Here is a 19,804-nt window from a genome sequence, read left to right as displayed (position 1 = left end):
TTTGTTTGATTTGTTAATGGTGGCAGACAGTTGTACGAGTACTACCCGTTGTGCATTAATATAGTCTTTTCAGCGAGTTCTGTCATATGCACATTACTCGCAAAGTTCGACCAATCGTCGACATACGCTGTGTGCTATTATCTTTTCTACACAATTCCACATCTTTTAAATAGACTATTGGAGAAGATCTATTAAAACTCTTTCGGTAAAGAACTGTTTAGATATGTTATTTCCTATTTTATCTGCGGATTGAATATCATTTAATATCAGCCTATGAACTTTTCAGTGATACCAGACACTATTGACCATATAGGGTTGTCGTCAACAAGATTTCGATCTGCTTCCTTGAGTCTTCTTCAGGATTGGATGTAAGCTGAAAGACGGGTTAATAGTGAAATGGTCATATCAAACGCCGCACACACAGTCTCCTTTTTGAAACATTTAAAAGGAGCTTTCAGATGTTGATATTTGGCTGATGCACACACCTTATATGCTTGCCGCCTGGACGCCTTAATGTTTTAATAACAAATAACACAACTTCCTTGATTTTTATATATGTCTGTAAGTGTGTGTATATTTTAATTGTACAACTATTTTATTTAAATAAGTTTTGATCACCAACTACATAAATGAAGTCTTTAATAAATTCTAAGATATTCTGTTTTTTTGTGTTTTTTTTCTTCTTCTGAAAATAAAAATTGTGTCGAAAAAAATAGACATGAACTTGGCACTGGTCCTCTCTTGTGTGTGTTTTTGGTTTTGTTGCTTTACAATGGAGTACAACAACATTTGGCTATGTAAACTCTTTACGATATGGAATGGAGGAAACATTTCACCAATATCAGGAGACTCAGTGATGTTCCAATGCCCGTTTCAATGCGACCAAACGCTAGAACGGATGTGGCGGAACCTTTGCCGGTATTACACATGGGTGATTCGCAACACGATGTACAGGCGTACAACTTGGTACGCTCACCTATGACTATACAACCGGGTTCACAATTGACCGCACAACGGCGATCCAAGGACCACATTTTTGGGGAGCTGGTGGAATTTTCATTAGAGGTGGTATAGGAGAAACGTTTGACCTGTAAAAACAACATCGGGAAAACAATTATGCTGGGAATCTCTAAGTGCTACACTGATAGCCTTCTTACCATACAAATGAACTCATCACCTTCACATTTGTGTATAAAATTGGTGGCATTTGAATTGACGACATCCACACAGAGATCACCATCATCCATGGTATCACATTTGTAGCACTTCAAGTCATTGATACGTTCTTGGGCAGCTTGGGTTCGGTGTATTGCAGTGGTTAAGGATTGTCCAGCCACTGTTTCCAACATCATCATCGTCGTCATCGCCAGAGTGGAAAGAAGATACACAAAACATATTAGAAAACAATACACACAACAAATTTTGCAGCAACAAGGGCGGGGGTGGAAAAGAAAACGAGGAACCATTTGTAGCCAAAAAAATTAATTCGAGATTACTTACTGGTAAATTGAATAAAACTAAAGGATATCCATAATGTCGGGTAGGTTAACATCTTAAATCTATAAAAATAACAACAAATAAACTTTTATTTCTGTTCTAAATGTTTCTTTTTTAATATTTTTATTGCTTTTTGTTGGAAATGCTAAAAATCTACTTGAATGAAGCACATTCTGAAATGTGAATGTCAATGCAAAGGATATGGTTGAAGGACCTGCGCATTCCAAACGTTAGATATCTACAAGTATTGCCAGGGTAAAAATCTGATTATTTATAGGACACGAGGAAGAAGTTTTGTAGCATTGACAACAACCACTTAATTTTTCATTAAATTCTAATATTGGCAATTCCTTAACACGTTCGCGGACGCAAGCAAATTCAGAGAGGTGAAAAAAATGTCACCCAATTATTTTTGAAATTAGTTTTTTGTTTTTATTTATTAATTATTGTTTATTATTATTATTTTTTATTTATTATAGAATGTATCTTGTTGAAATAAATCGTATTATGTTTATTAATCACCAAAACTTAAGATTGTATACAAGTAAATGAACAAAAATTGGCTGACAAATTGAATGCTATAGCATTCACGTCATTTTGCATCGGAATGCTATAGCATTCACGTCCGCGAACGTGTTAATATATGGAATTTCTATGTTATTTGCCGTTTGGGTTATTGTTGAACATTTGTGAGGCGTTCTTTTTAATGGTTATGTCACATACTACAAAAAAGGAGCTATAAAATTTAAAAAAAAAAAAATATCGGTGAGGTTGCGAAATTATATAGCGAAGACAAGACTCGCATAATAATTGTTGAAATGTTTAATTCATGAATTTTCGAAATAAGCTCTCATAAGAAAACCTTAATAAATGTAGTGAACAGCGTTTTATGTATGTATGTCAAAACGAAAATGTAAACGAAAGGAAAACACCCAAAACCAACAATTAGTAAGTAATTGTACCATACATGACCAAAACCCTATTTTCATACCCTACACCACTATGTGGTAAGGGGTATTATGTGTTAGTGCATTTGTATGTAACATACAAAAGGAAGCGAGATAGACCAATAGTTCCTTCTAGGGATAAACATAGAATCACTTTCTGAGTCGATTTATGCATGTCCGTCCGTCCGTTCGCAACATACAGGTCGCATTTGTTGACCGATTTCGCTGAAAATTGGGGAATACCATTTTTTAGCCGTCGGAAGATCAAGTTCGAAGATGGGCTATATCGGTCCAAGTTTTGGTATAGCCCCCATATAACGGTACCTCCCGATTTAAGATATTTTAAGGATCTTAGCCGCATTTGTTGCCCAAACCAGCTGAAATTTTACATTTGAGGTTCCCAATGGCCGCGAAATTGCTCCACTAAAAATTGTCAAGATAGGTTTACAGTTCGGTATAGTCCCCATATAACGATACATCCCGATTTAAGGTATTTTAGGGATCTTAGCCACATTTTTTGCTTGAACTAGCTGAAATTTTACATATGTGGTTCCCAGTTGCCACGAAATTTCACCACTTAAAATTGTTAAGATAGGTCCATGTTTTTTTGTAGCCCCCATATAACGGTACCTCCCGATTTTAGGTATTTTAACGATTTTCCCCAAATATGGCTCCAATTTGCCATTTGGAGTTTAATGAGTTCAAAAAATTTACTTTAATGTTTGTTTTGGGTTATTAAAAAACTTCTCCACCAAGAATTATGGACATACATATGTCCACGTTTTGATATAGCCCAGAATTTTGGTATAGCTTCCATATTAAAGTACCGCTAGATTTTAGGCACTCTGCAGTTTTTATATACTTTTTATACCCTACACCACTATGTGATAAGGGGTATTATGTGTTAGTGCATTTGTATGTAAAATACAAAAGGAAGCGAGATAGACCCATAGTTCCTTCTACGGATATACATAAAATCACTTTCTGAGTCGATTTATGCATGTCCGTTCGTGGGTTCAACTCGCACAGCGAGCGAAATAAAATAAAGTAAAATAAAATAAAAGTAAGAAGTGTGATGAAATTAAAAAAAAAACAACTCTACATCAACTGTTCTAAAAATAGAATTTTTGTCAACTTACTTTTCAACTTCTAGTGGCCACAGAATAACTAGTTATTCTTGTGGTCATAAAATAACTACAAACTGAGTGCGACATGCCCTTTTAAAAATAATGGGGAAGAAAGGGGGTTACGGCTGCCAAAAATCCCTTACAAAACCCATGATTTTGGGAGGACTATTTTTGCTGGGTTAAGCAACCCTTAATGTTCGAGTGCGTGGCATAGTATGTAGTGTCTTTGGCTAGAAATCAGAGGGTTCGTGTGTTCAACTCGAACAGCGAGCGAAATAAAATAAAGTAAAATAAAAGTAAGAAGTGTGATGAAATTAAAAAAAATCTATACATCAACTGTTCTAAAAATAGAATTTTTTTCAACTTACTTTTCAACTTTTATTGGCCAGAGAATAACTAGTTATTCTAGTGGTCATAAAATAACTACAAACTGAGTGCGAGTAGTTACGGCTGCCAAAAATCCCATACAAAACCCATGATTTTGGGAGGACTTTTTTTGCTGGGTACTTACTTACACGCAATAAATTAGATTTTGCCTTCAAAAAATTATAAATGCTACGTATAATATGAACAAAAAAGACAACATATGGATATGTTACCAAATACGAGACAACAATATTTATCAACAGTATCGCAAACATAACAAAGAAATAAAGTCGAAAAAGGTACATAACAGAAACATCAGGAAACTCCACCAAAAATGTTTTCGCCAATATCGTAAAAACTATCGTCAATTCAATCGCTAATAATAGTATCAACGATATTCGAAATCAAAGGTTTTCCTGCCTCAAACGGAGCGAAGAATGAATCGTTTTCAATTCATTCTTGTGTGTCGTTCTCGAACAAAATATCTGCAAAACTATAGAGAAACGTTCGAAAACGATATTGTGTTCGATAGCAATGGTATGACGGTTTTTTTTTTTTTTTAAACAATGCACATACATACACAAATTGTGTATAATTGTGTATATTTATTATAGTACATTCATATATAACCAGATTTAACAAACCCACTGGGTTTCAAATGTCAATTTCATTACTTATATTTCAAATAAATAATAGAAATAAAACACATTCTCCTCAAAATTTATATGAAAAATATGTCCTTTCACTTTTTTGATTCAATTACACTGTGTGTAATTTTTTGAGTCATGTTTTATTAACCATATTCTGACTCCACAGTGTGATAGAACACCAAAAATGAGAAGACACGTGTCTCGCCGTTTTTCCCTATCTCATCAACTATCGCGGTTATAGGCCTCCAAAGGTTTGTGGCTTTGATGCAAAAAGGGTCATTTAGTGAGGACTATATCTTCCAAACCGTTAGGAAATTTGAATTTATCTCAGAGGCAAAGTTGTAGCTGTTGTCTTAAAGAACAAAAATTGTGAACACATATAATCCATCAAGCTTCATCTGCAAGGTCAAAATCGCCATGGTCAAATTTCTTTTAAAATTTTTCTCATGTTTTGTTATACAGCTATCAAACCGATCAAATTTGAAGCAAACAACCAACTACAAAAATGTACCTCACATCTCAATAAACATCTTTCTAGAATATACAAACCCTGAAGGAACAGGTCTTTATGGTCAAAATAGCAAAACAATTGCGATTTTTATCCTCTTTTCTCGACTTCTGCTCCATAGATATTAAACCGGTCAAAATTCAACAAAACAATCAACCACAATAGTTTAGCAAAGGCTTCAATAAACAACTGTCTGAAATATGCGAAATGTCTATGAACGGTTCTTAATGGTAAAAATAGCAAAAATCTTTTGAAAATATGCAATTTCTATACATTTTTTCTCCGACTCTGGTCCAAAGATACGCAACCGCCCAACAATTAAGGTTACAGTCAACTACAAGAACAAATGAAGATTCTAGGAACGATTCTTCAAGCTCAAAATTCGATTATTTTAGATCATTCTTTTCTGTTCAGGTCTGTAAACAACAAACCTTTAAAATTTCCTTGAGTTTTTAACAGTTTGTTATTTCCAAACCTGAGCAGGGGGAATGTTAAAAAAATTTAATAGTTCGTGAATTTCAGCCCTAAGAATCATTCCTAGAATCTAAAAAGTTATTTATTGAAACCTTAGGTACATTTTTGTGGTTGACGGTATCCTTAATTTTTGGGCGGTTGCGTATCTTTGGACCAGAGTCTGAGAAAAAAGTATAAAAATTGGATATTTTCAAAAGATTTTTGCTATTTTTACCCTTCATAGACATTTCGCATGTTCCAGAAAGTTGTTTATTGATGCCTTTGCAACGCTATTGTGGTTGATTGTTTTCTTGAATTTTGAACGGTCTAATATCTATGGAGCAGAATCGTAGAAAAGAGGATAATAATCGCAATTGTTTTGCTATTTTGACCATTAAGATCCGTTTCTACAGAGTTCGTATATTCTAGAAAGATCTGAGGTACATTTTTGCATTTGGTTGTTTGCTTCAAATTTGATCGGTTTGACAGCTGTATAACAAAACTTGAAAAAAAATTTGAAAGAAATTTGACCATGGCGATTTTGACCTTGCAGATGAAGCTTGATGGATTATATGTGTTCACAATTTTTGTTCTTTAAGACAACAGCTACAACTTTGCCTCTGAGATAAATTCAAATTTCCTAACGGCCTCAAACCTTTGGAGGCCTATAACCGCGAAAGTTGATGAGATGGGGAAAAACGGCGAGACACTTGTCTTCTCATTTTTGGTATTTTATCACACTGCGGTATCAGAATATGGTTAATAATTTTCGTGTTGCACAGTTTTATAAAATGTATTGGGCATTTAATTTACTAAAAAGCACCATTACTTTAAGAAAACACAAAATACTGATTTATTTACTCACTTTACCGTCCGTACTCAACGATTGTCTTGAAGAAACTTAAGAAAAATGCTCACTGACTTTCTCGCAAAAATAATTCATAAAATTTTTTATACCCCCACCATAATATGGAGGGTATAATTAAATTTCTCATTCCGTTTGTAACACATCGAAATATTCATCGGAGACCCTATAAAGGGTATATATTCTTGATCAGGGTAAAATTCTAAGTCGATGTAACCATGTCCGTCTGTCCGTCCGTCTGTTGAAACCAAGATACAGCTCGCAATTTTTAAGATAGAGATTTGTACATTGGTATAGAAGTTTATATTATTCCTAGGATGTTTGGTATTGCAAATCGGTTATATCGGTCCACGTTTTGATTTAGCTCCCATAGAACGGTACCTCTCGATTTTGAAGGTTGTGGCCTCAAAATTTCTCCGAAATGGCTGAAATTTAGTATTTATTCTTTATTTAGGGTATACAATTTTCCATATGATATTTGTCGATATAGGTCCACGCCTGCATATAGCCCACATAGAACGCTACCTCCAGATTTCCGGTTTTTTAAATTTTTTGGCCTCAATATTCCTCCAAATTGGTGAAATTTAGTATTTCCTCTTCATTTGTGATATAAAACTTTTGTCGGTATAGGTCCACGCCTTCTTATAGCCCCCATAGAACGGTTGTGGCCTCAATATTCCACCGAAATGGCTGAAATTTGGTATTTAGTCTTCTTTAGGTGCATTTAACTTTCTCCTCTAAATTTGTCGGTATATTTCCTCGACTTCATATAGCCCCATATAACGGTATTTTGAAGGTTTTTGCCTCATTATCACAACGTAATGGGTAAAATTTGGTACTAAGTCTTTGTTGGTGCCCACAATAATCCACTGATATGGCCGAAATTTGGTACTTAGTTTTCAGAAATTTGTCGGTATAGGTATAGGCCTTCATATTGCCCCATAGAACGGAACCACCCGATTTCCGGTATTTTGAAGGTTGTGACTTCAATATTCCACCGAACTCGTTGAAATTTGGTATTTAGTCTTCGTTTAGGGATATTTAACTTTCTGCTGTAAATCTTATGAAGGCGTGGATATATGTCTTCATATAGACCCATAAAACGGTACCTCCCTATTTTCGATATTTTGAAAGTTGTGGCTTAAATATTCAACCGAAATGGCTGAAAATTGGTATTTAGTCTTCGTTGGTGGCATAAAACTTTCCCCCAGAAAATGTTCGGTACATTAATATTGCCCCCATAGAACGGTACCTTCCGATTTTCTTTATTTTGAAGGTTGTGGCTACAACAAACCCATCGAAAAGACTGAAATTTGGTACATATTTTATCTAAAAATAATTCTTCGATATAGGCCCACGTTTCGATATACCCCCTTACAGAACGTTACCTCCTGATTTTCGTAATTCTGAAGTTTCTCACGTCAATATCCCATCGAAATGACTGAAATTTGTTATATAGTCCTCCATGGGGTTTTAAAATATTCCAGCAGAGAATTATAAGTATAGGTCCACGTCTTCCTAAATCCCCCATAGAAGTGTACCTCTAGCAAATTTCGGTATTTTGACGGTAAGACATATTGTTTTACCGAAATTGGTTAAATTTGGTATTTAGTCTTCTCCATAAATGAATTATTTTCCATATTCTTCCGTTTTACTTCAATATAGCTCGTGGTGTACATATATATATTATAGTATAAAAAGTTCGGCCCGGCCGTTACAGAAAAAATGCATGCTTGCGGAAGAATAAATCGCAACAAAAACAACGAACACAAGCGTTTGACCGCAAAAACAAACTTGTTCACCCTTCCCTTATCGCTTCTACTGAAATTTTGTATTTAGTCTTCCATCGTTGCTACGGTTTTTGGCAAAAATCTTTTCTCAACCTATAAAAAATATGTTCTAACATAAGAAATATGTCGTTAGCCAAACAAATAAAATTGAAATATTTTACAAAGTGTTGCAAACATATATTTGTTTGGATCAAACGTAATGTGTTTGGAGCCAAATATATATCTGTTGCAAACAGTCTCAAACATATATTTGTTTTGATCCAAACATATTTCTAACATATGTATTTCTGCGTGCATCACAAGATAACTATTGTCAATACAGCCCACGGGGGCTATAACGTTTCATTATAAAGTTTTTTTATGTTGTCTGGCAATATCACCCAACCAACTTGGCTGAAAATTGACATTCTGAGACCTCAGTGAGTAAGGATTGCCCTTGTAAATATATGTAGGTTGACCATATCACGCATTGACGTTATTAATTTATGAATACATATGGAGATTGATTGATGCTGCTCGTCAGCAAAACATTTCAGTATATTTTTAAATTTTTTTGGCTAACGGTTACAGAGGTATCGTGCCTTGCTATTGCTAAAACATCCTCAAAATAAAACATGAAGAAGTTTTTAAAATTTCTGAAAAAGGGCATGATTTCACTCAGAATTCCCATATACATAGATTTTTTTATAAATATATAACTAAAAAAGGATGTCATGTTTTATTTTTCAAAAAAAAAAAACAATATTTTTTCGTAGACTAGAATAAACCCCAAATAACATTCAGCATGTCGAAATTGGGCACGAATCTAATAAAACCCTCTCAAAATGAATTTATGGATCGAAAAGCGAATGAAAGCGTTGAATTCCCGCCGTTAACTATTCATATGGAACAGATCAAAAGTGTCCTCTTGCTTCTCAATTCTGAAGAAGATTTGGTTTTGGTTAATGTTCTAAAGCACCTAACGGAGTATGTGAGGAAAAATGATGAAAATGTTGCCTTACTTAAAGAACACAATGTCCTGGAGTTTATGAGACACAAACGATTCTATCGCCACTCCCAAAATGTCATTATACGTAGATTTGCCTTGTATCTCACTAATCATATTTTGGAGAATATGAACAGATTGACAGATTTGAATAGCCTCGTCACATTGGACATTTTAAAAGAATGCCAAACATATTATCTTTCCGAAGAGGATGATGTTTGCTTGGAGTATTTGATTGTGATAATTTGCAGATGTCTTGATGACCCGAAAATGGCAAAGGAGTTATTAAACGAGTTCAAATTCATTGAAATGCTTTTGGAACAATTTTCAATTTCTAACAATCCCGATGTGATTCTCAACTCAATGAAATTAATGGAGCATATATTGGAAGTTATAGACTACGATGAAATGCAGGAATTTGTTTCCATAAAACAGTTTCCTGCTAGACAAATTCTTTGTCACTTAAGCTCCGAATTTGGGGATTTGAGGAAAGCAGCTCTAAGTTTGCTAGCCATTCTAATGTGTAAAGTTAATTTGGAAGCTGGACCGTTTAGTCAGGACTCTCTTAGGATTGCAGTTCTAAAGGAACTGAGTTGCATGATAACATCTAATCGCTCAATGCCGGAAAACCACCTTATCCTTGATGTTTTAGCAATGGCTGTACGAAATAAACCGATGGCTCGGATCTTTTTCCAACATAATCTTTTTCAACAATTTATGACTTCTTTCGACAAAAACTTTCTGGATTTGGAAGATATGTGCCAGGCCTTAAAGGTCATTAGTGAAATTGCAGCATATTGGGAGTATGCAACCGATTTGGCAGAGGCTGGCGTCATTGATAAATTCCTTAAATGTCTAGTTGGGGATGAGCGTATTCCAGCTTTACACATTTTGAAAGGTCTCAATCGTATGCTGACAAATAGCTATGTTGTGAATGAAGTTCTGGATTTGGAGGAAGGGAATATACTTGTTGAAAAACTACTAGGTAAGCGGTTCAAACTTAATTTATATATTTTATTTAGAACATAATCTTCTTTCAGGGCTCATTACAAATGTGGATGTCAGTCTTCAGATTCGGGAAGAAGCTGCTAATATCCTATTGAAAATGTTGAAATTGGCATTTTATACAATAGCCAAACAACTTGAGAAATTAAAAATCCCGGAATCTTTGGCAATTGTATTTGGCCAAGACGGAATATATCAATCGATAGATTTACTGCTGAGTTTATTGAACGTTGTAGAAATATTTTCGGGATACGCTGAATATGGTGAATATATCTGTGAAAATGATGCCATGATCAAGAATTTGGCTGTTCTTTTAATGGTAAGTAAAAAATATGAGCTGTTGAACTTCAGCTATAGATGTTAGTAAGTACTTCACTACACTATTTTTCACATGTAATTCGAAGAATTTCAGTTGTAATTTGATTATTTCATTTGAAATTCGAAACATTTCACTTTTAATTTGTATGTGTTCATTTGTAATTCTAATTCTTTAATTTGTATTTCGAATTCGTCATTTGTAATTTCATATTAAAAAACTCAAATTACAAATGGAAAAATTCATATTACAAATAGAAAAATTCAAATTATAGATGAAAAAATCAAATTATAAATTAATTCGAATTTCAATTTGAATTCTCTAATTACAAATCAAATGTTTCGAATTACAACTGAATTTATTCGAATTACATGTGAAAATGGTGTAGACAAAGACTGTCCGGTCACATGAAGAGAGAACTGCAAACGGAATACCAATATGTTCATAATATTTTAATATCCTCAAAATATTGTATAATATAATGTGTGCTTTTTTATACCCTCAGCATTTATGCTAACGAGGGTATATCCACTTTCATAGCGGCAAAATGTGGCTCATCGAAATAATTGATTTAGACCCTAAGTATATTTGGACGAAATCCATTTCAGACAATTTGGAGTCGATTTAGCAATGTCCGTCTGTCTGTCTGGCTGGCTGGAGAGCACGATAACTCTCGAACAGATCAACCGGTTTGGTCCATAGTTTGGCCTTCGTAATGTTGTGTGCAAACTTAGTTTAAGTTCGAAGATAATCCATATCGGTCCATTCCTTTAGGTACCTCCCCAAAAAAAGTTGGAAAATGTTCGGAAAAAAATGTGCGCACAATAAGTAAGTAAGAGAGTAACTGATTTGGTCCATACATTGCACATCGTGAAATTTCTACCACACATAGATGAGATTCCAATAGGGACTCTATCGGTCCATTCATTCGACTGCCTCCCATACAAAATTTAGGAAGAGTCCAGTTTAGGAACTGCTCTCGAATCGCTTTGATTCTTTTTGCAAGAACGTGTATTCGCTGCCCCCATTACGATGCTACAATTTTTTTTCAGGCGCTACTTCCTGAGAAAATTGGCCGAAAGCTGTAAAAAACCCTACGGCACCATGTGTAGTACCTGTGTCGCAAGATATCTCTCGATCGATTCGGTCCAACATTTTTCCTTCGTACTATTATGTTTAAACATAGTTTAGATTTGAATATGGGCCAAATCGGTCCACTCCTTCAAAAGGCAGTAACCGAGTTGGATCATACTTTGCACATCGTAAAATTTCTACCTGACACAGACGAGGTTCCAATATGGATCTATCTGTCTACTCCTTCGGGTATCTCCCACATAAAATTTCTGAAAATTGCAGTTTATGGCCTGCCCTCGAATCGGTTTGATTCTTTTTGGAAGAAATTGTATTTGCTGTACCCATTTCGGCGGTTAACCTTTTTTTCAGGGGAAGTCCATACTTCCTGAGAAGATAGCCTGAAAGCTGTAAAGAGTCCCACGGCACTATATGTAGTACCTGCCTGGAGCGTACGATAACTCTCGAAAGGCTGATCCTTTTGGTCCAAAATTTGGCCTTCTTAATATTTGTCAACACTTACACTGAAAGAAAATTACGTTGTATCAATGAAATTTGTCATTGATTCTGAACCAACGTAAGACTTCTTTGTATTAATGAAGAAGTTTCATTGAGTTTCATAAAATAATTTTCATTATTGTTTCATATTGCAAGTTTCATAGCAATAATAGAACTGTAACTTCTAACTAATTTATTGAATTAATAAAGGAGTATCATTCTATAATTGAGGAAATTTCATTGGAATAATGAAGAAACTCATTACACTGCACCCCGGTTAACTACATTTCATAAAATTCCAAAAAATTGGGATAGTTATGCGGGAAAGGCAGTTACGAAAATCTCGCATATATACCTCATGTGGGTAGTCACAAAAATCTCATCTCAACCTTACAAAAAATGACAACAATTAGAGAACAATAAGTCAAAAAATAAAACCAAGTCTAAGAGTATAATGTAAGTTATATTATTTAATCAATTAGAAATTTATTCATCTGTGATCATAACACCCTAATATAACACTGGACATCCTCATCACAATTCACGTAGTCATCGAAATCGATTGTCTCAGAAATATACCATTGCGGGTAATAAACCGAGAGAAGTATTAATAAATGTTCTTTTGGGAAAATATTTGCAGGTAAATATCCGAAATAGGTACTTATAGAAAAGTAATTAACCAGGACAGTTTGAACTCATTTATATGATAAAATTTTGGGGATTTAGATTGTGAGGCAATTAAACGGGAATGGCAGTTAAGCAAAGAGGTAAATAACCAGGGTGTATATGTATTTTATGAAACTTTTCATTTATTCCATGAAACTCTACGTTGGTTTAAAATCAATGAAACATTTTTCTTTCAGAGTAGTTTAAGTTCAAAGAAGAACCATATCGGTCCACTCCATCCGGTTATTTCCCACAACAAATTTCACTAGAATGGTAAGCACGATTACCTTGAACGGGCAGCCGATTTGGTCCAAACTTTGGATCTCCAATATTTTGTCCAAATTTAATTTAACATCGAAAATACTCCACATCAGTCTTTTTCTTAGGGTGCCTCTCTCTAAAAAGTTCAACATTCTGTTCAATGACCGTTTGCTTCTCGTTGTGATCCCGTTTACAGCGTTATTATGTTTTTCGTGGGAAAGTCCATGTTTTCTGACATAGTGGTGCAAAAGCTCTAAATTATACCGTGACCAACTAAAATGACTGATATTTATCTAAAAGAAATGACTCCAAAATAGGATCCATTTCCAAAATGGACTATGTTGATCCATTCCTTCAGGTATCTCCACCGCAATACATTTTATACCCTCCACCATAGTATGGAGGGTATATTAAGTTTGTCATTCCGTTTGTAACACATCGTACTAATCATTTGCGACCCTATAAAGTATATATATTCTTGATCAGGATAAAATTCTAAGACGATCTAGCCATGTCCGTCCGTCTGTTGTAATCACTCTAGCGTCCGCAATAATTGAGATAGAGTGCTGAAATTTTGCACCCGAGGGTCTTTTTTCCATAGGCAGGTCAAGTTCGAAGATGAGCTATATTGGTCCACTCTTTGGTATAGCCCCCATATAACGGTACCTCCGGATTTGAGGTATTTTGACGTTCTTCGCCACATTTGCAGACCGAAATAGCTATAATTTGGCAATTAGGGTTCCTAGTGATCAATAAACTTATATCCCAAAGGATATGGGCATAGGTCCATGTTTCGGTATAGAATTTTAGCCACAATTTTTAACCGAATCATCTGCAATTTGACATTTGAGGTTCTCAATGGTCACAAAACATCTCCACGAAACATCGTCAACATAGGTCCATGTTTTGGTATAGCCCCCATATATCGGTAACTCCCGATTTTCGGTATTTTGAGAATTTTAGCTACAAATTTTTTAATTTGCCATTTGAGGTTCTCAGTAGTCATGAAATATCTCCATCAAGCATCGTCAACATAGGTCCATGTTTTGGCTGTAATTTGCCATTTGAGGTTCTCAGTAGTCATGAAATATCTCCATCAAGCATCGTCAACATAGGTCCATGTTTTGGTATAGCCCCCATATAACGGTACCTCCCGATTTTCGGTATTTTGAGAATTTTAGCCACAATTTGTAACCGAACTATCTGCAATTTGACATTTGAGGTTCTCAGTGGTCATGAAACATCTCCACCAAACATCGTCAACATAGGTCCATGTTTTGGTATAGCCCCCATATAACGTTACCTCCCGATTTTCGGTATTTTGAGCATTTTAGTTAAAATTTTTAACCGAACTAGCTGTAATTTGCCATTTGAGGTTCTCAGTGGTCATTAAACACCCCACCAAACATCGTCAACATAGGTCCATGTTTTGGTATAGCCCCCATATAACGGTACCTCCCGATTTTCGGTATTTTGAGAATTTTAGCCACAATTTGTAAGCGAACTATCTGCAATTTGACATTTGAGGTTCTCAGTGGTCATGAAACATCTCCACCAAACATCGTCAACATAGGTCCATGTTTTGGTATAGCCCCCATATAACGGTACCTCCCGATTTTCGGTATTTTGAGCATTTAAGTTACAATTTTTAACCAAACTAGCTGCAATTTGCCATTTGAGTTTCTCAGTGGTCATTAAACATCCTCACCAAACATCGTCAACATAGGTCCATGTTTTGGTATAGCCCCCATATAACGGTACCTCCCAATTTTCGGTATTTTAAGAATTTTAGCTACAGTTTTTAACCGAAATAGCTGTAATTTGACATTTGAAGTTCTCAGTGGTCATAAAACATCTCCAACGAAACATCGTCAACATACGTCCATGTTTTGGTATAGCCCCCATATAACGGTATCTCCCGATTTTCGGGAACTTTCAGTGGTCACGAAATTTTTTCACAAAAATTCGTCAACATGGGTCCATTTTTGAGGGTCTACATTGTTTTGATGAAACTACCCTCAATTTGACTCTTAAAGTTCCCTGCAGCTATAAAACTTTTCCGCCTAAAAAATTAAAGATAGGTTGACTCTATGATAAAGACCCGTATGTGGTACCTTTCACCTCGCTGAACACATTTTTTTAGATTAGATTATATAACACTGTGCAACAAAATGGAGGTGAAAGTCTGGGGCACGGAAAATTCCTCTTGGGGAAGAAAGGCCTTGGTGAGAATATTATGAACCCCGAAGGACAGATCCGCCGTTAGTCGAACTTCCGCGTTATGGCGTGATGACATTTTTGTTAGATACCATGTGGGCCATCTTTGTTCACTGTTGCTTAAGTGCTCTACAAAAACAACAAACAAAGATATAATGCTAATTCATGATGGCTTACAGGGTCTCTTGCAAAAACTTCATCACGCCATAACGCTGAAGTTAGACTCACGGCGCATCTGTCCTTCGGGGTTTTTAATATACACACGCCAAGGGCTTTCATCTCCAAAAGGAATTATCTCTACCCCAACATTTGTGTTCACAGTGTAATTTAAGCAATAGTGGGAGGCAGTAGGAGTCTATTCATTGTCGAAAAGTTGTTCCACCTCAAATTTTGAAAGGACCCTAATTATTCCATTTTAATTAAGACTATTTTATGGTGGAGGGTATAAAAAGTTCGGCCCGGCCGAACTTAACGACTTTTTACTTGTTTTACTTATGTTTAACCGTGGAGATATTAAATGGAAATTATATACGGTCTGTTGTTGTTTGTAATATTCCGAAATATAAATGTTGGAGCTTGGAGGATTCTTATTACAAATTATATGTTGATTTAAGTCAGTATTTTACAATCAAAGTAGAATCAAAACGATTTGCAGGACAGGTTTTGACTGTAAACATTTCAATACGATATTGTTCCACGTTTCTCTATAGCCCTAAATAGCGGCCAGACTCCACTTTATATGTACGTTTTGAGTATTTTAGATGCATTTTCCAAGCTATTTGGATGACATTTATTTAAATATTTCGAAGGGTTTTTACCACATATGCAAAAAAATTGATTGAATCTTTACTTTATTTAATATTCGCGGACGATTCTGAATATTTTAGCTTACGTAGAACTTGTAATCCTTGGATTAATTAAAAATGTCATTACTACTATTTAAAATTATTACCGAAATTATATAACAATTTTTTTCATCCCCTCTTAGAATTCTTTCTCATCAGCAATTCTAGTGAATCACATATACTGCTGCCTGGGTACGATAGTAAATGTGCAAACCGTACGCCAAATCCTGTTGAATAATTATATAGGATCATCGATAATAAGAGCTCTGAAGTCTCTCTCAAATAGTGTCAAATCATCTGTGTGTAATTTTATAATAAAAACTTCTCACTATGGAGAATTTTTATGTGAATATTTGGACCATGGGATTTTGGAAATGTATGTTCAATATTACCCCACCTTCTGTTTCAGTTTAAACTAACGATTCTTCTCTTAGCCTTATAACTCATCAGAAACATGCATTTTGTGTTCCCAACTGGTCAACGGCCATGGAGAGTATACTTTCGAAAACCCCAACTATGAAGTTTTGCATACGAAATCATCTCAGTTTCACCGATCTCACAAAAGGGCACGACTTCTATGTTTCGAAAAAGAATTTCGATGATTTTCGCACATTTCAAAATATACTAAAAGAGGAAGTGTCGCCGCTACAACCAATATTGGTTGTGAATTTTGATAGGACCGTTGCACCACAAGAAAGTGTGGTAAGAATTCCGGTGAACTGCTTTACACCCGAAGAGTGTCAGGGCCTAATCAACCCAGAGGAGTGGTGTTATTGCCGAACACCTGGCGATATGGGTTTGCCTCAACTCTTAGCCGAATTACATAGAAAACTAGCTGCATGTGACTTTAATGGAACCGAGCAACATCTGCATTGTACGATGAGTTTCATCGATTTTAAAACTATAGACAAAAAAGTGAAAATCATAAGTGAAACAGTTGCTCGAGCTTTGTCAACAAATTTACCCGCATTGGACTTGCATGGTACTGAATGTTCTCAACATGCCGTTGAATGTCATTTAAAAGATTTAGCTAAAGAATTGCATTGCAATTTTATTCCTTTGGGACGAATTAAAATTGGATGTCAATTTGAGCGGGCAGTACTCTTCAAAGCCCTTGCTGATCAAGTGGGCTTGCCATGTACATTGACTCGTAGTGTAGATGGGCGTATTTTGTACAATGAGATAGCCATGCCGATGAAAATTGAACATGATATTCATTGCGAGGTGAATACATTAAAATTTTTGCCGCGGAATATGCTTCGACCAACTCATGTTGTCGATCTGATGTACAATATTGGTGAAATATATCCTCTGCAAAGTAGTCAGGCCATAAAATATCTACGACTGTAATGAATTTTATTGAAAATTTAAAATAATCTTAATAAAAATGTTTGATTGAAAATGAATATTTATTTCTACCTACGCATTTAATCTTCAAAATAGATTTAGATAAGAATGGTCAACATGGCTTTTGTTTCATCCGAATTTCTTTGGTTACCCATTTTTGGGCCCTATTTTGTCAACGCAGAAGTAGCAGTCGAGGTGATATTCTCAAGACCCTCGCCAAAATCACGGATGTTACGCCTTGTTTGTCATATTTATTTTTATTGGACGGTAGTCGTAGACATCCCACTTATTTTGACATAATTTGAAGCACTTAAGATACGTAATTTTTACAAAGTCCGATATTGGTTTTCTATCTAGCAACAACTTTTTGACTCGTGCACACGTCATCTCCTGATCAAACTCTTTTTTAAAAACACCCAAAAAATACCTTTGGAGGCCAAGGATAGCGAAACGTTTGTTATTGATTGGACTTTTGAAACGGATTTATAGCGTTTCGGATTAGTTAAAGTTAAAAGTGATCATTAAATTTCGGGGGGACCTTCTTAGCGTTCATTTTTAATTTATTTTTTTTTTAATTTTTAATTTTTTAGGTCCTCCAAATTGATTTATTTTGCGATTTCAAATCCATCCAATAGTAAAAGAAAACTTACATATAACAATCGCCCTAATCTGTCTGGTTAGTAATTACTGTCATTTGAGTTTCTATATACATACATATATGTGTAATTACAAGACTTTTCAAGAAGTAATTTCTCCTGTAAAAACTTGCAAATTCTCAGTGAAGGACTGTCAAATGGTAACATACAACATTCTGTAACAATTTGTACAAACAAAATTTTGGGTAACCAGACACACCACATAACATCCACAAAAGTTCAACATTTTTGTTAAGGATATAGGATCTTTTCGAAGGTCCTTTGAAAAATTTACCCATGCTACTCTTTGTGGTCCTGTCAATGCTTCCTAACATAATGGTCCAAAAGCTTTATGTTATACGGTGACCAACGGTGAATGACTGGTGGGCACAATGCCATCGAAGGGAATGACGATAAGATCCGCTTCCAAAATGAACTATTCCGGTCCATTGCTTTAAATACATCCTCCAACAACAACTTTTTTGAGTTTCAAACCAAAAAAGGGCCACAAAATCTGAGTAGCCGGTATTAGATTGTTGATTGAAAGTTTCAATTCATACAGACTGAAGGTATGTCTCTGTCGGCATAGTCGACTGAGCGGAATAGCCACTGCATATTCCACTCAATTGGGCCAACTGCTTATTGAAAGCACTAATCGTTCCGATAACATATCAGCACAGTGCTAAATATTATCCACCCCATGCAAAGCCAAGCCTCAAAATCAATACTTGGAAACCACAAACCTCCTCCAAGGAACCCGTGCTGCTACCGAACAGAAAAATGAGGCATATAGAACTACACTTCCATCAGTAGTAGAGCGTACTGCTCGAAAAACGTATCGGGAGAAAAGAAGAAAGATTTTTCGCAGAAAAAGAAAAGCGGGATTGTTAAAACCTTGAGATATACGGGAGGCACAATGAATTCCGAAATTTTACAAAGAGTGAAACATCAAACTTATTGCTTTTGAACAGGCACATCCCTCTTTAGGTAATTTGGTTGCAGTTACAGATAGTGTGCTCAGGATATGTAAATAGCATTTCCAAGCTGCTGGTATCCAATACTACCGAAGACCAGAAGATAGTATTGTGTGCAGCAGGTGCATATAGCTTATCAGCTGAGCTGTTCCACATCGGAGGCGACACGCTGATAAGGTGTATGCATCAGCTAGTTAGCACAATCTGGCAGAGAGAACGCGTACCCGATTATTGGAACCGGAACATCCTATGTCCCGTCCAGAAGAAAGAAGATACTATTTTGGCCATATCAGTTCGGCATTCAACCCGGCAAATCCACCATGTAAGTAACCCAAGAGATGCAGATCGACACTTATCATATTTTTGCCGTTTATAAAACAGATATCGACAGCCCCATCACGATCAAAGATATTCCAAGCCACTTCTGAATTTGATGTTCCCGCAGAGCTCATTGGGCTTTCTAAGACGACATTAATGACATCCGGTCTTCAATTAAAATAGGAAAGAATCTCTCCGACCAGTTTTGTACCAAAAGAGGAGACAACCTTTCAACATCTTGCTGGAAAAGGTTATATGAAATGCATGCACGTGTTACTTGCTTATGCCGACGACATTGACATCAAAAGTCGATCAATAAAATAAAGGGTCACCTATGTAAGTAAATAATAACAGCGTTCCCCAAGTTGAAACTTTTCATACGGCCAAAATGTGCCTCATCGAAATAATGGTTTTAGACCCCAAGTATGTTTGGACGAAATGTGTTTCAGACAATTTGGGGTTG

The 19,804-nt window shown here is 35.6% G+C and overlaps 3 protein-coding genes across 5 annotated transcripts in view; 2 read left to right on the top strand and 1 right to left on the bottom strand.

Annotated features, from left to right (window-relative positions):
• LOC141406528 (uncharacterized) overlaps positions 1–663 on the top strand; it is an 84,218-nt gene extending 83,555 nt beyond the window's left edge. Inside the window, exon 3 of the mRNA XM_073992151.1 lies at positions 287–663. Within this exon, the coding sequence (XP_073848252.1) occupies positions 287–305 (19 nt within the window). The 3' untranslated portion in view covers positions 306–663. The remainder of the gene's footprint in view (positions 1–286) is intronic.
• Positions 567–1,659, bottom strand: LOC141406527 (uncharacterized). 2 transcript variants are annotated; one of them, XM_073992150.1, is made up of 3 exons: positions 1,501–1,659; positions 1,158–1,367; positions 567–1,088 (listed from the first exon to the last, which is right to left on the bottom strand). In XM_073992150.1, the coding sequence occupies exons 2-3, from the start codon at positions 1,362–1,364 to the stop codon at positions 807–809; spliced, it is 489 nt and encodes a 162-aa protein (XP_073848251.1). In that variant the 5' UTR covers positions 1,365–1,367; positions 1,501–1,659; the 3' UTR covers positions 567–806. The 2 variants fall into 2 exon arrangements, with proteins under 2 accessions (XP_073848251.1, XP_073848250.1); XM_073992149.1 differs by having other exon boundaries at positions 1,158–1,336.
• Positions 1,660–8,931: 7,272 nt separating this feature from the next.
• Positions 8,932–17,473, top strand: LOC141404942 (uncharacterized). Of its 2 annotated transcripts, none has more exons than XM_073988790.1 (4): positions 8,932–10,173; positions 10,229–10,456; positions 16,227–16,443; positions 16,502–17,473. In XM_073988790.1, exons 1-4 carry the CDS (start codon positions 8,988–8,990, stop codon positions 17,415–17,417), a joined length of 2,547 nt encoding a protein of 848 aa, XP_073844891.1. In that variant the 5' UTR covers positions 8,932–8,987; the 3' UTR covers positions 17,418–17,473. The 2 variants fall into 2 exon arrangements, with proteins under 2 accessions (XP_073844891.1, XP_073844890.1); XM_073988789.1 differs by having other exon boundaries at positions 10,229–10,512; positions 16,211–16,443.
• Positions 17,474–19,804: the final 2,331 nt, after the last annotated feature.

Source organism: Musca autumnalis, unplaced genomic scaffold (assembly GCF_047663935.1).
Source record: "Musca autumnalis isolate F117 unplaced genomic scaffold, ASM4766393v1 scaffold_5, whole genome shotgun sequence".
Taxonomy (NCBI): Eukaryota; Metazoa; Arthropoda; class Insecta; order Diptera; family Muscidae; genus Musca; species Musca autumnalis.
Note: the sequence above shows the minus strand (reverse complement) of the source record. Positions and strands in the feature narration are given on the sequence as shown.

Coding starts and splice junctions, on each gene's coding strand:
- LOC141404942 (XM_073988789.1), top strand. CDS start 8,988: ATGTCGAAATTGGGCACGAATCTAATAAAACCCTCTCAAAATGAATTT. Junction 10,513..16,210: donor ATTTGGCTGTTCTTTTAATG/GTAAGTAAAAAA, acceptor ATCCCCTCTTAG/AATTCTTTCTCATCAGCAAT. Junction 16,444..16,501: donor GACCATGGGATTTTGGAAAT/GTATGTTCAATA, acceptor TTCTTCTCTTAG/CCTTATAACTCATCAGAAAC.
- LOC141406527 (XM_073992149.1), bottom strand. CDS start 1,552: ATGTTAACCTACCCGACATTATGGATATCCTTTAGTTTTATTCAATTT. Junction 1,337..1,500: donor TAGTTTTATTCAATTTACCA/GTAAGTAATCTC, acceptor TGTTGGAAACAG/TGGCTGGACAATCCTTAACC. Junction 1,089..1,157: donor GTGATGAGTTCATTTGTATG/GTAAGAAGGCTA, acceptor TTGTTTTTACAG/GTCAAACGTTTCTCCTATAC.